At 20.1% G+C, this 16,376-nt stretch overlaps 1 protein-coding gene across 1 annotated transcript in view; it reads right to left on the bottom strand.

Annotated features, from left to right (window-relative positions):
* Nucleotides 1-10,650: 10,650 nt before the first annotated feature.
* LOC122509483 (Kv channel-interacting protein 1) overlaps nt 10,651-16,376 on the bottom strand; it is a 74,005-nt gene continuing 68,279 nt past the window's right edge. The window contains exons 4-5 of the mRNA XM_043623601.1: nt 13,063-13,341; nt 10,651-10,789 (exon numbers count right to left, since the gene is read on the bottom strand). Coding sequence (XP_043479536.1) covers nt 10,742-10,789; nt 13,063-13,341 — 327 coding nt within the window. The 3' untranslated portion in view covers nt 10,651-10,741. The remainder of the gene's footprint in view (nt 10,790-13,062; nt 13,342-16,376) is intronic.

Below are 16,376 nucleotides of genomic sequence, written 5' to 3'. Positions count from 1 at the left end.
TCAATTCGCCAATTAATTATACATATAACTTTCGATTAACAATCTACAATTTCGTATTATGAATTCTAAAATATTTAATATCATCGTAAATTTTAATAATCTATTCAAACGTGAATTTAACAAGAGAATTAAATTCAACAATTTAATTATTAATACTTAATTCTTAATTTAAATCAATTTAAATTCAGTAATTTAATTATTAAAATAGTTAATCAGTTATTATTGAAATAAAAAGAAAAAATTATTATTAAAAATAGAAAAAAATCATAAAGATAAAATTAAATAATTGATAATTAAACAGAAATGAAAAATCGATTTGTGGTGAATTAGAAGACAATTATACGTGATTCAAAATCTGTCGTTAAATTTATTGATATCGCCACTAGTTTCATGGAAAACTGCCAACAATACAATAATATTAGATCACTCATTGTTCAAGATATAATCAACGCGAGTTTCTTTAAAAGAAAACACTTTTTTTTTTTTTTAATTAATGACGATTAACGACTTTTGCTTTTCTTTAACATTCTCATTAATTTATTTTAACAGGAGTAATCGTAATAAAATTTTTCTTTTATGATTTTTTTTTTCATTAATTCAACCTGAAAATTGTGATTATATCTATATATGTATATTTACGGAAGGAAACGTTCACAAAAAGCTCGAGAGTGTCAACTTACGTTCAAAATGGTGTTACTTTGAGCATAATGGCGAGCAGTGATATTACACAAATACGTCTACGACGTTGATTTTTAATTTATTCTTTTTATTTAAATAGCGACGTACCGACTAGGATAATTTCTTATTTTTTCTTTTCTTTTTTAATAAATAACAAACTTATTGCAATAATTGTACGGCAAATCAGTGACTAAAAGTAGAGTTTTTCAATGAAATTTAATTTTAAATAAATTCATAATAATTATTATTTATTAAAAAAATAATTATTATTAAATATCTAACTAATTATTATTAAATAAATAAATAAATTACAATTTACAATAATAATCATATTTCTTAAAAATTACATTTTTTTAAAATAATAATTAAATTTCAAAAAAGAAGTCTTTGTAAGTACAAAAAAATTTAAATTATTTTAAATTGAAATTGAAATTTCATATTTATTCCTAATATTATTATTATTAATATTATTATTATCTCTTAATATTGATAGTATTAATAATATTAATATTTATAATAAATTTTTGTTACCTAATATTATTTTTTTTTGAAAAAATTTTTTTCGGAGTCACTGTTTTGCTGTGCAACATTTTTTTTCTATAACAATGATTAATAAAATGATACATTCACAAAGTCGGCAGTATTTATACAAATTAAATACAATCGATTAATAACAACCATTCGAGAGGAAGGTTTTCGAGATATTTTCTAAATTGATAAAATTTTTTCTTTACACTTTTTAACGTTTAACAATAAATACAAATATATTTATATTAACTTAATAATAATTATAAATATGTAAATTCATCTAATTATATATAAAATATACACGCAATATGATAATAATAACAACAACAAAAAAGAGAATTCAGTATACAAAATTTAATTTCTTCGTTGAAAATTGAAAAATAATTGTCTTGAAAAGTGATTACAGGACAATTTCGTCGAATTTTGCGGATGATGTCAATTATTGGAGCATAAATGAATTGTGGAAAAAGAATTTTTTTTCTATCTTTGATGATTTGGGGGAAATGAAAAGTAAAATCGAATTACGTATCTATAAATACTATTATAATTACTTTTTTCTTTTTTAAAGGGATATTTGTTTCTACGAAAACCGTTTTTGATATCTTAAGTTCTTTAAATCTAAATTTTTTTTCGCGACTTGTATGACGAAGATTTATTTTTTTCCTTTTTATTAATTATTATCAACTGCCTAACATTAAAGAATTGACTAAAGTGTTTTTTTTTCATTTGATCGACTATAGCAATATTATTGAGTCAAAGATCTTTTTTTTGCATTTGTCAAAATTTTTCTACGATCGTACATACACTATCTAATATTTGACAATGTCTAATTTAATTATTATTTAATTATTTTTTTTTGAGACATATCACCGCACTTAATATAATATACTTACTATAACTATATGTTATTTTTTTTTTTAAACTAATCTCGTGGATAAAATTTGAGGAAAAGAAAATATCAAATCGCGCGCTAAAGGCTATCGTGATGTTAATTTGCATTTTTTTTTTTTTATTATTACAGTCGATAATAAAAATTTTCACTTATCAATTTTTTTTTACAAATAATTATTGAATAAAGTAAATAATTATTTTTTTTATTTAGTAACATCTCAAGTGGTCGTTTGGATATTTTCATTCTGCGTGAATATTTCGTAAAGATTTCTATTTACTTGAGAATTTAAATTCTCCTTTTCTTTCATTTTTTCATGGTTTTAGAAATTTTTTTTTTTTGCTGTTTAAATTATATTTATAGAGAAAATTTTTTTTTAGTAAAGAAAAAAATTTGAAGATGGGAAAAAAAAGAGTTTAATGTCTAATGAAGAGTGGATACCGGAATTTCCGTCTCTTACTCGAAAGTTTAAATTGTTCCCTAGTACTTTGGGAATACAAAAAAAAAGTATGGAAAATATAAAACTTTGTAAGAAGTTGTTTTAGCCAAAGTATTAAGAAGAGAGACGACCAAAACTTGAGAATTTACCTAGCGAGTATATCCTCCAAGGTAAACTTCAATTTTCAGTCGTCCCCTTATTTTCTTTCTTGTGTTCCTTGTGTTCAAAAGTCAAATTCTTTTCTTATCGAGAAATTTTAATAATAAATTTTCAATTTTCAATTTTTTTTCAACATATTTTTTTTACTTTCGAGGAAAATTTATTTTTCTGGAATTTCACTTCGAATTTTTACAACTTTTTTTTCTAGACGAGATATTGAATTTAAATTTTTTTAACTTCGGAAAATTTCAATATATTCGATCAAAAATATTTAGAATTTATTTTTTTTAATTTCTTAACTTTTTTGTTTTTGAATATTCAATAATCGAATAAAAATTTTGAATTACTGAATTACTAAATTTTTCGAAATTAAAAGAATTTTGGATTAAATTTCCTTCATTTGAAAATATTCAGTATTCGAGAAAAAATATTATTTCGAATAAAGAAAATTCTTTATTTCGAGTTAAATTTTTTTTTTTTGATATTTGAATTTCTTTTTTTATTTTATTTATTTTTCTATATTTTGAATTGAATTTAATTTAGAATTTGAATATACACAAAGGGGATGTAACGGATGTTGTCATGGCAACGTTTATAAAAAGTAAAACTTGGTTATAACTTGGAGACCGTATATATGCTATTAAAGCAATCAAGTGACCTCAAAATTATTATTTCATATTCATTGCAAAGCAGTACATACACGCAAAGTATAAACACACGTGATCCGATATATATCAAATGCACTACATTTTCCTGGTTCTGGTATGTAATTCTCTTTATGTGTTTCATATATCGAATATCAGATTTCACAAACACTGGAATCTAGTATTTAGTCAAAAATAAAATAAGTAAACTATGGCAATTATTTTTTTTCCCTTTCAAAAAAAAAAAAAAAAGATCGAAACACATATTTACGAGATTAACACGAATCTAGTTAATGTTTAATTTATTATTTTTTCCCCTCCATTTAAATCATACTCTTACATCTCGATAACAAAAAAATTGATTTTAAAACACAATGTAATAATTTTAATTCTTTTATTTCGTATTTTCCTTTTCTATTTTTATACCCTTTATTGTATGGAAGCCCATTTTTTTTATACCAATCTGAAAAGAAATAGGAGAAAGAAATTGAAAATTAAATTGAAAAGAATTTTACAATAAAAGGAAAATAAAAAAAAAATACTTTTGTAAGAATCGAAAAAGTGATTTTTTTAAACTATTGAATACAAATAATATTAATTGAAACATTCAAAATAGGAATTTAATATATAGAAAAGTGAATTTTTCAACAAAAAATTTCCAATTTTCCACAAATATTCTACACAAATAATTATTTGTGAAATAATTGTGAAAATTGGACATTTTATATGGTAATTTTTTATTAATACTACAATAACTATAATCTAGATTTTAATTTATTTACAATTAATTGCTAAATGGATACTAAATATTTATAAATATGTATTTTAAATGATATTGACTATTATTTAATAGTATACAATAGTCGGGACTATCACATGATTTAAAATACTGATTATTACCGCGGAAATACTTTGAAAAACTTGATTCCATTTATTTATTTATTTTTTTTTGTTAAATAAATTCAATTTTTCTTATATTAAATATCGAGTATTTTTCTAATTAATTAAATATAATTCATGTTTAATCGTTTTCAATTTATTAAATAATTAATAACTAAAAAAATTTGATTCCATTAAAATTTTTCAATTAATTAAATTTCAAAAAATTGTTTCTTTACGAAAATTTACAATTTTAAATGTTTAGTAGAACAAAAATAATTAATTGAATTTAGAAAATTCTCTATTTTGAATTCAAATCTTATTTTCAAATATTCATTATTCGAACAAAAATATTTGAATTTCGAAAATTTTCAATTTTGAATTAAATTTTTTTTCGAATATTCTATATTCAAGAAAAAAATATTTATTTGAATCCAGAATTTTCAATTAATTAAATATAATATATATTTAATGTATATTCAATTTTTTTAATTAGATATTCAAAAATTCTTTTCGAATATTTAATTATTATTTATTTTTAATTGTATTTTATTATTTGTTATTGATTATTATATTAATAATTAAAATTATAACAGTAAAAATAAATAATAATATTAAATTACTCCAAATTCTAGGAAAATAGTAAAATAATATAAATATTAAAAATATTATAAAATATAAAAAAAGAACAATTAAAAAAATTTTATACCTAAAAAACAAAAAATTTTCCAGTGATTTAAATGCAAACATTTAAATATTACAAAAAATGAAAAAATTAAATGATAAATAAATAAAAGAAAATAATTGCTACAGTTTTAACAAAATCAACAAATACAGTCTTCACAAGAGCGACTGTATTTGTGTTTATTGTACGCATTTGCAGTTTCAATAAACGGAATTATTGCCGTAAATATGAAATATTTACTGATCATTAATCACCGCAGATTTTCGGAAGTAAAAACCGATGTTTGGATTCAAATTTCAATTTGAAAATATTGAATTATTTTGGAAAATGAAATAATTTTTCCAAAAATAATATTTAAAAATTTATTTTTGAATTAGCTTCAGAAAAGAAAAATTATCAGAAATTATTTTTGAACTATTCGAAAATTATTTTTGAAAAAATTAGAAAATATTTTTTGACACAAATTTTGTGTAGTTTTTGTTTTCACTTTTCCCCTAAAGGAGAAAAAAATATCAAAAAAGACCACTTGAAGTGTTATTTTAACATAAAAAAAATATTAATTGATAAAAAAAACGTTTTTTTTTGTTATTTGTGATATTTTCATTTGTCATTTGGGTATTGTTTATTGGACGCACTTGATTTCACAGCCACGAGAAACAATTTTCTGTAAGCTTGTAAATTTTAAGTGACAGGTTATTATTGCAAATTTTTTTTTTATAATTTTCTTTATTATCTATATTTATATGTACAAATCCCTTTTAATTCGTGAAAATGAAAATTTTTCTTTTTGATTTTCTTTATCAGAAATTGAGCTAAACTTATTGAAAAAAAATTCAATTATTAACAAAAATAAATAAATAAATACATATATCTATATAAATATATAATAACAATGAATAAATAATTATTAAATTATTACTTCAATAATATTTAATCAATAAATTAATTACTATGTTAATAATATTAAAATGTAACAAAATAGAAATAAATAATAATTAACAAATGAACAATTAAAAAAAATAGTCAACAACTATTAATAAATTAACTTAGTGTATTATTTATAACAAAATATTAACAAAAAAAATTAATTCGATTAAATTGAAGTGAAATATTTATGAAAATTGAATTAAAAAATGTTGAAAACTTTATTGCTATTGAAAATATTGAAAGCAGTAAATCATTTATCGAAAATCGTAATTAATTAACAATTACGATTTCGCCTCTAAAATTTGCAATTTGAAACTAATTAGTGGTCTAGTGATTTTTTTTTTTGCTTCAATTATCGTATAACATTGGAGGAAGAGGGAAGAGTGATATAATTAGATTTGGCACAAAATGCTCTTAGTTTCAGCATAATTTTCGAAAAGTAAAAAATTTAATTTTTACAGTAAAATAATTAATTGAAAATAAAATATTCTTTCCTAAAAAATTCCTATTTTAAAAAACTTCCAAACAAATAAAGAATTAAACAATAATTTTTTCTTAGCAATTTCAATTGAAGAATAAATAAAAATAATTATTTGTTTTTAATAAAAAAAAAATATTTTTATTTATCGTAATTGCAAAAAAAAAATTATTAACAATTCCAATTAAAAATAATTATAAAATAATTAATTTCTTGTTTATTAACATTAAAAAAAATGAATTTCTAATTTATTATCAATTTGAATTAAAAAATAATAAATTTCAAAAAAAAATCCCCAGGTTGTCGATACGTAAAATTAAAAAAAATATTTTTGACTTGAATTATAAAAAAATTTTGAAAAAAAGAATGAGTATTTTTATTATTCATTTTTTTTTAATGCACAGTGTCAGATTAAGTAGTTCAGAAATTTAAAAATACAAGATTCATCCATTTAATGTACATATGACGATTAATTAGCGTAATTGTTGTTAATATTATTAAAAAAATAAAATACGTGTCTTAAATTACGATTTTTGATTGTTATCAGAAGAGTTAGAGAGTGGTTTACCGAATGCGGCAAGAATATTTAAACATTAGTTGGAGTCGAGAATTTTGGACAAACGATCGCTTTTGGCAACTCAAGTATTAACCGCAGCATCATTTCCGGTCCTATAAAAGGATTCGTTTAATCGATTATCTGACCAAAACTCGACTACAATGTGTACCACTTTTAATTAATGCTTACAAACTATATATTGGCGTGCTTTACTTTCTTGTCCTTATTTCTGCTTTTAACCTCGTTCGACTTAAAGAAAAAAAATTTTTTTTTTCATTAAAAAATATGAGAAATAATAGAATTTAATAATTTTTATAATTAAATTAATTATCAAATTATTTTAATTCAATTAAATTGACAATTTTTTTTATTTTCCTATTTTTGTCAGTAATTTTCAAAATTCTTTCTCTAAAGAACAAAAAAGAAATAAAAACTATAATTTTCATAATTAAATTAATTATCAAATTATAAATTAATTAAATTAACAATTTTTTTTTTATTTTCCCACTTTTATCAATAATTTTCAAAATAAAAATAGAACTTCTTTTTCTAAATAAGAAGAAGGAAATAAAAAAACATAGTTTTTATAGTAATAATTAAATTAATTAAATTAAATTGACAACTTTTTTTATTTTCACATTTTTCTGAATAATTTTCGAAAAAAATAGAAATTGTTTCTCTAAATAAGAAGATGGAAATAAAAAAAACATAATTTATAATTAAATTAGTTTTCAAATTATAAATTAAATTAAAATGACATTTTTTTTCATTTTTCTACTTTCAAAATAAAATATAAAAATAAAAAATTATTTTTTCATCCGAGTTTCTATTAACGAAAAAATAATTTACCGAAGAAAAAAATTCGAGAAACGTAATTTAAAAAATGAGAAATTAAAAAAAATTTGTGACAATATTGCTAACTGAGATAATAAAACTTTTTTTTAAATTAAAAATAGTAATCTTTTTATCAAATATTGAATATGAAAAATTATTATAATTATTTGCTGAATAACTACTAAGAAGATTTTTTTTTAAATTTTCTTAAACTCTTAAATTTTTATACTTTTTTGAAAAAAAAATTTGATGAGAAAAATAATAATAAGAGAAAATAAATTAATATTTTTTCAAAGGACAAATAATATTATTTTTTCATTCAAAGTCACGTGCATAATTTTTTTTTTCATAAATATATGAGGTAGGTATCAAAGCTTTGGCATTTCTCTGAACTTCTAATCTTAATCCGACACTGAGTAAATCTCCAAACATTACGTTGTATATAAATATAATAACGTAATGAAAATTGTACTTTTTTTCTTGTTTACACTGTTTTTCCTCTAAATGAGTTTATTCCCTCTTTTTTACTTTTTTTTTATTTTACTTGCAAACTAGCAACAATACTGCTCCCAATTTTCGTTGCTTTGTTATAAAGATTGCTTTTGTTTTCTTTTCAAGATTGCAATCGTTAATTTACAATTTAAATTATTAAATTAGTCATTACTAATTATTAATTTTTTAATTATCAATTAATTGACTAAATTAATGACTAATAAATTAACTTTAGTTCGTCAATTTTAGTTATTAATTTAATTAATAATTTAGTTACAATTTGGTTAACAATTTGGTTAACAATTTAGTTAACAATTTATTTAACAATTTAGTTAATAATTTAGTTAATAATCTATTTAATAATTTCGTTCATAATTAAATTAATTAATTATTAATAAACTAAATTAATTAATTAATTAATTAACTGTTAGTAAACTAAATTAATTAATTAATTAACAATTAGTTTAGACATTTATTAATTAGTAATAATTAACTAAAATATTAATTAGAATTCTAAATTGTCAATTAGTAATAATTAACTAATTGTTGATTATTCAATAATTAACTAATTGTCGATTAATTGATAATAACATTAATCTGTCGATATTAATTATCAGCAATTAATATACATTAATTAGTAACAAAAATTTAATAATTTTAATTAATTAATTTTTTTTACATTTCTAATAGAAGAGTTTAAAAAATTAATTCGCTTGTGAGATAAATTCTTAAACGGAAAAGTGTCTTTTACGCATTTTTTTTCGTTTTGCATTCTTCGAATGTCGATATTGTCGATGAAAGTGTTTCTTTATTTTAAACAGTACAATATATTGTAGTGTACTTTTTTTTCTCGTTTACGAATTTTATTTTCATTTTTCTTTTGTATTTAGTTCATCGATTTAAAAAATTACGACTCAATATTTGTAATAGTCTTTAAAATTTTTTTTTTACACACGCAAATAGTTTCTGATTCTCTGTACATTTTATATATTTTTTCAGCACTTTGGTAATAATTTTTTTTTGCTTGGAAAAAAATTGAAGAGTTTTATAATATTTTGGCGAATTTTAAGAGGAAAAGTTGACAAAATAAAGTCAAATGAGTATTATTCAATTCCCTTGGAATATTTCATTTGAAATTCTGTACAAAAGATTTTAATAATACATTTTCATTATAGATTTTATCGAATTCTCGTATTTCTGTAAATTGGTTAGATTTTAATTAAATGTGCTTTAATTAACTTTCCCCCCAAGTTCCAAGGGGGCCGATCGGCTCAAGATTGTCAATGATCGTTTTGTAAATAAAAAATTAGAAACAATTGTCTCTTGAGAAAAAATATTTTAAATATTTTGAAAATTGTTAAAATTCTCTTGTAATTTTAATTTTAGTTAATTTTTCTCATTTTTTCATTTTTAGATATATTTTTTTATTTTTAATTTTAAATATATTTCCATATCAACATTTTTTGTTTGCTTTTTTTTAAGAAACTGGACAGATTTTTATTTTCGGCATAGATTTTTTTGTAAATATTAAAAAAAGAATTCCCAAAATTGTTTATTTGTTTTTTTTTTCTTTCGAAATTCAACAACCTAGTAGAATATATGAAAATTGTTTATAAAGATTGTTTCTTAACAGTAAAGATTTAAATAGATTTGATTCAAGTTCCTTTTTTTACGAGGAATAAAGATTTCACTTTCGTCGGAAATCGAATTTCCTATTTTTTTTTTGTGTGTATTTACAGAAGGCAAAAATTGTCCTTATCGTTAAATTTGTGTGAATTCTTTTGAAAAAATATTACCGTCCGTTTATTTGAAATAGTTTTTTTGAAATAGACTAGAGAATTTGCCAGAAATTTTTTTTTCTTTCAAAGTATAAATTAATAACCAGAAAAAAAATGTGCATTTTTTTTTGTAAAGCTCTTTTAATCGGCTAGCTTTGGAGTTAGCCGAGAAAATTTGATTTTCTCACTTTGCCATTTCTCTCTGGCTTCGTAGTAATTTTTATTTTTCTTTTTTTTTTGCTTCGATGCTTTGTTTCATTTTTTTTCCGTAAGTTTCGAATCGAATGCATTTTTTTGTTTAAAAATTCTTGAGCAGTATTTTTTCTTTTGGATCAAATATTCGGAAAAATGAATAATTAAAAATTATTTTTTGAAAGAAATGAAATTAGAAAGAAAAGTGGAATTTTGGAAATAGAAAGAATTTTGCAAAAATTGAAAGATGAAATTACTTGGATTTTTGTTTCTCTTGTGATTTCACGTGGCACGTTAGCGGCGTTGATTTGAAGAGATTGATTCAGCAAAACAAATCTTTTTCCGATTGATTCCAGCAATGAGCAGTGAGTAGGAAGTAAATTTGTTGGTCGTGATTTGTTGTACAAATTGGAGATGAAATAGCTGACGTGATATACGGCAGTAAAGTGTAACAGGGTGGCGATGGTGAAGTTGAAGACGAGAAAGACCATGTCGATGAATCGTTACCATTGATTGTTGAATTAATCGTGGGCATTATTTTTTCTTCTTCTTCTTTTTCTGAAGGTATGATTTTAGGCGGAGATCAAAGTTCAGAGTCGAACATCGTCAACGATCGTGTAATCACATCGTCCTGAAAAAAGCAAAAATTAAATTATTTATTTATTTGTGTATAAAAATAAAATTAAAATAAAAAAAAGAGATTAAAGAAAACAAAAATTAAAATTAAACAAATTAGAATTATAAACAAAATTAAAAACAAAGAAGTAAAATAAAATAATTAAAACAAATAAGAAATAATTTTAAATTTAAATTAGAATAAAGTAAAAACGTAAAAGTAAAAAATAAAACAAAAACCGCCCCAAATTAATTTAATAATAATAATTTAATTAATAAAATAATTGAAATAAATAAAAAAATCAAATAAATTCTTCAATAATAAATGAAAATTCAATTGAAAAGTCATAAAAATAAGACAATTTGAAAAAAATATGACACAATAAAAATAAAAGAGAAAGAAAATAAAATAATTAAAAGAAATAAAAAATCAATTAATTCGTTCAATTATGACACAAAAAAAAATAAAAGAGAAACAAAATAAATGGAATAAATAAAAAAACCTCCAATTAATTCTTTCAATAATAACTGAAAATTCATTTAACAATTAAAAACTAGAAATTTTCGGAAAAGGTGATAAAATAAAAATGAAAAAAAAAAATAATAAAAAGAAATAAAAAAATCAAAAAAGTATAATTTTCAAGAAAAACATGACAAAATTAAAATAAAAAAGAAATAAAATAATGAAAATAAATAGAAAAACTTCAATTAATTCTTTCGATAATAAATCCTGAATATTGAATATTCATTTGAAAAGTGAAAAAAAAAAATTTTCAAAAAATATTACGAAATAAAATTAAAAAGGAAGTAAAATGATTAAAATAAATAAAAAAGGCAAATAATTCCTTCAATAATAAATTAAAATTCATTTTAAAAGTCAAGAAAATAAGAAATATTCAAAAAATATGACGAAATAAAGTTAAAAAGGAAGTAAAATAAATAAATAATTAAAATAGATAAAAGAATCAAATAATTGCTTCAGTAATACCTAAATGAAAATTCATTTCAAAAGTCAAGAAAATAAGAAATATTAAAAAAATATGAGGAAATAAAATTAAAAAAGAAGCAAAATAAATAAAAAAAAATCAAATAATTTCTTCAATTATAAATGAAAATTCATTTGAAAATTAAAAACTAGAAATTTTCAAAAAATATGCCAAAATAAAAATGAAAGAAAATAATAAAAACAAAAAAAAAAAAACAATAAATTCCTTCAATAATAAATGAAAATTCATTTGAAAAGTCAAAAAAAAGAAATATTTAACAAATATAACAAAATGAAAATAAATGACAAGTAAAATAATTCAAATAAATAAAAAACTTTAATTAATTCTTTCAAAAGTAAATGAAAATTCATTTGAAAAGTGAGGAAAAAGAAATTTTTAAAAAATTAGACAAAATAAAAATAATAAAGAAATAAGTAAAAATTATTTACATAATTTTAAAAAAACTCTAATTAATTCTTTCAATAATAACTGAAAATTCATTTGAAAAGTAAAAATGAAAAATTTTCATGAAATGTGACATAACAAAAAAGAAAGAAAATAGAAAAATTAGAATAAAATAAAAAAAACAATTAATTCCTTCCACAATAAATAAAATATTCAATTGAAGTGTCAAAAATATTAATTTTACATAAATATAAAAAATAAAAAATACTCCAATTAATTCTTGCAATAATAAATAAAAATTCTTTTGTCAAGTCAAAAAAAAAAAAAATATTCAATTTATTCAAAAAAAATTTGTGTATTCAAGAAATAAAAAATGAATAAATAAATAAAAAATAAGAAAATTTTATTCCAGTTTCACAAAAGAAAATTCAATTATTAATTTTCTTGATTAAAACTCGTAATTTAAATTTCCTTCTATTTTATTCATTATATTTTTATATAGTTTTGAATTCCGATATTAAAAAATTATTTTATTTAAAAACTTTTATATAGCTTTAAGGGCACTTGAACCATTATGACGTTACGGCTTTAGAATAAATGCTTTGCACAAACTATGACGTCATAATGGTTCAAATGCCCTTAAAATTCTTGTATTTTTAAATTTTTATTTTTAAATTCTTCTATTTTTAAATTTTCATATTTTTAATTTCTTTTATTTTTAAATTCTTCTATTATTAAATTTTCTTATTTTTAATTTCTTTTATTTTTCAATTTTTATATCTTTAATTTTTTTATTTAAAAATTTTTTTTTTTTAAAATTCATTTATTTTCAAAAAAAATTTTTTTTTATTCTTTCTTCATGCGATAAATTATTATTTTTGTTTTTTTTTAATCATACTTTGAGGCAGCTTTCAATAAATTCCTCGATGGTTATAATTCCGTCTTGGTTTAGGTCCAACTTCCGGAAAACTCGATCCAATTGATCCCTCGCTCTTTTTTCATCTTCGGCAAGTTGATGATGTCTTCTGCCCATTAATTCGTGAATTGCATTCACTAATTCACCGAGTTCACTCCTCGTTATACAACCATCTCCATTGATATCGTACAATTTAAAAGTCCATCTTAATTTCTCATAAACACTTCCTCTCAGAAGTGTCGAAAGTGTTACTAGAAGGTCCTAAAAAAAATTTCAACACAACACATTAATAAATCAAATTTAATTTAATTAATTAATTAATTAATTAATAATCAGTAAATTACATATTAACAAAATAATTAATTAATGAATAAGTAGTTAATTAATAATTACAAAATAATTAATTAGTGAATAATAAATAATTAATTAATGAATAAGTAGTTAATTAATAATTACACAAAAATTGATTAGTGAATAATTAATAATTAATTAATTAATAAGTAGTTAATTAATAATTACAAAATAATTAATTAGTGAATAATTAATAATTAATTAATGAATAAGTAGTTAATTAATAATTACAAAATAATTAATTAATGAATGTAAAATAAAATTCTTATTAAATTATTTATTTAGTTCCTAAATAATCGAAAAACAAAAATTAATATTGTTATTAAAATTTAGATATATTTTTATAATTTTTTTTTGTGAAAGAAAAAAATTTCAAATGAGAAAAAAATGTGAGAAACATTTGCGAAAAAAATTTTTTGATTAAAAAGAATCTGCTTTTTTTCATTATTCTAAAAAGGAAAAAAAATCTCTTATTATATTCTTACATAGAAAGAAAAGAGGAAGCTGAATAAGTGAACTCTGTTTTACGTTCTTTTGAGCATCGTTTTAATTTCCATTTAAGAATAAGAAGAAGAAGAAGAAGATTCTTTTGAAATTCTGCTGACAAGCTAAAAATATCCACTTCTTTTTTTTAAAGTTTTCATCTTGAAAGATGTTTTAACTTTTAAATTATCAACTTTTTTGTGTATTGTACTTAAGACTATATACAAAAAAAAGTTGCTTTATGTGCACAAAAATCAATTGCAAAAAGTATTTGCAAATAAATAGAAAGTCTTCCAAGACAATAAAATTTTTATTACTTTTTATAATTAAAATATCGATCTAGAAAACATTTATTTAGAGCAAATATTGTAGTCGCGGATATAATGGAAAAAAAACCATTTGAATTGAATTTCATTATTTGTGTTCGACAGTTTGTGAATATAAATATATTTTTTTTTATTTATTTCTTCAACTGGAAATAAATGAATCAGTTCCAATATTGTTCGTATTTTAGCTAATCAAAAAAGGCCTGTCTATTTTTTTTTAAAGCGATAACCGCACTAGTCTATCAGTTTATTAAATTAATTTTTGTATTTTCAATTATCGGTGCATCACTTTTATATATATGTATTTTTGGTAATTGATTATTTTTTCAATAGTGAAAAAATAATATACTGAAAATATTTTTCATTATTGAAAAAATAAAATACTTTTCAATTTAAAAAAAAAAAATTAAATTAATTAATATAAATAAAAATTAATTTTTAATTAATTTTTTTTTTTTTTTTAATTTTTTTTTTTAAATTAATTAATTAATTATTTTTTTAAAATACTGAAAAATACTTTTCAATAATGAAAAGTATTTTTAATTATTAATTTTCATTTATTTTTAAGTACAATCAATTGCAATTCTTTATAAAAATTTGTTCATATGTACTTTAAATAAATAAAAAATTAAAAATAACTAGCGCAAAATTTTAATTTTCAAAAATTTCATAATTGAAACTTTTCTGAAATTTAACAACTTATAAGAATATTTTATTATAAAATATAAAAAAATCGATTACTCCGAGTCTTCGACTCGAAGTGATCGTTTTCTTCATGTTTTATGATAATTAAAGTTGAAGTCAATTTTTATTAAAAAATCCTTCAATTATTTAAATAAAAAAATTAATAATTTATTGAATAATTGAGCCTCCCAATTCAAGAACTCGCCCGACGCTCGGATGAACACTCTAACGCCAGTCAAACGTTAAGAAAAGTTACAAAAATTAAAATTTGAAATTTTGATTTTTCAGAAGCACTACCTTGTAGGAAATTGAATAGCGCATCTTTTTTTCCTTTGAATTTTTTTCGTAGGATGAATATTGTCGGAAATAATGACGAAAAATGGTAAAATTTTGTTTTTCAAATTTCATTGCTTTTTAAAACATAAATCATCGTATTTTCGACAATTATTGTCGAATTGACTTCAAATTTGGTATGCAAGTCTATTTGGGTTCTGGGAAAACGATAAAATGATCAGAATGTAAAAATTTCCTAATTGTTCACTAATTTGTTAATGTAAATAAAGGCTTGTCAATTTTAGGTTAACTTACCTTCGTCGACAAAAAGTCTGCGGTGAACTTTCGAATTGAAAAAACTTCCAGTGAGACATTTGTTTATTAGTATATAAGGAAGTTTTTTGTAAAATATTAGATTGATTTAGTAAAAAATGTGGAAAATATTAAGGTTTAAAGACAGCGCGGAGAGCGCGACATCGAGTCGCGGCGTGCAAATATCACTAAACACCAACTTTATAGGACTCAGTTGTTGAATTTGTTCTTATTACCTCGGTTATTACTCAGTACTTATAAAAAAGCATTAAATAAATTATTGGGATATAATTATAACGCTATGTTTAACATTATCACAAACATAAAAATTCTATAAATAATAAAGAACTAGCAACAATTCGCGCGGCTAACTTTTTACTACATTTTATAAATAAAATTAGCAATTTTAAAAATAATAGATTATTATTATTATTATTATTATTATTAATTATTATTATTATTATTAATTAATTATTAATATTAATTATTATAATTAATTATTAATAATAATTATTAAAGAAACTCCATTAGTTTAAAAAAAAATTCAAAGAAATTCTTCAAAAGAATTTAATTAGGATTTTTTAAAATTTTTATAAAATTCTTTGCGAGAATTCCGTTATTTTCCTAAATAAAAAAATTCTTTGAAGGTATTCTTATTATTTTCTAGAATTTTAAATTGTTTTTTATAAAAATAATTGAATTGCTTAAAAAAAATTTATTATTTATAACAATAATAATTGAATTCCTGTGAAATTTGTATTATTTCTAAAAATAATCAAATGTTTATATGCAATTTTATTAAAAATTTTTTTAAATAATTGAATTTTTTGGGAAATTTTATAAAAAATAGTAGATATTGAAAATAAT

This window comes from Leptopilina heterotoma, unplaced genomic scaffold (assembly GCF_015476425.1).
Source record: "Leptopilina heterotoma isolate Lh14 unplaced genomic scaffold, ASM1547642v1 Lhet_60, whole genome shotgun sequence".
Taxonomy (NCBI): Eukaryota; Metazoa; Arthropoda; class Insecta; order Hymenoptera; family Figitidae; genus Leptopilina; species Leptopilina heterotoma.
Note: the sequence above shows the minus strand (reverse complement) of the source record. Positions and strands in the feature narration are given on the sequence as shown.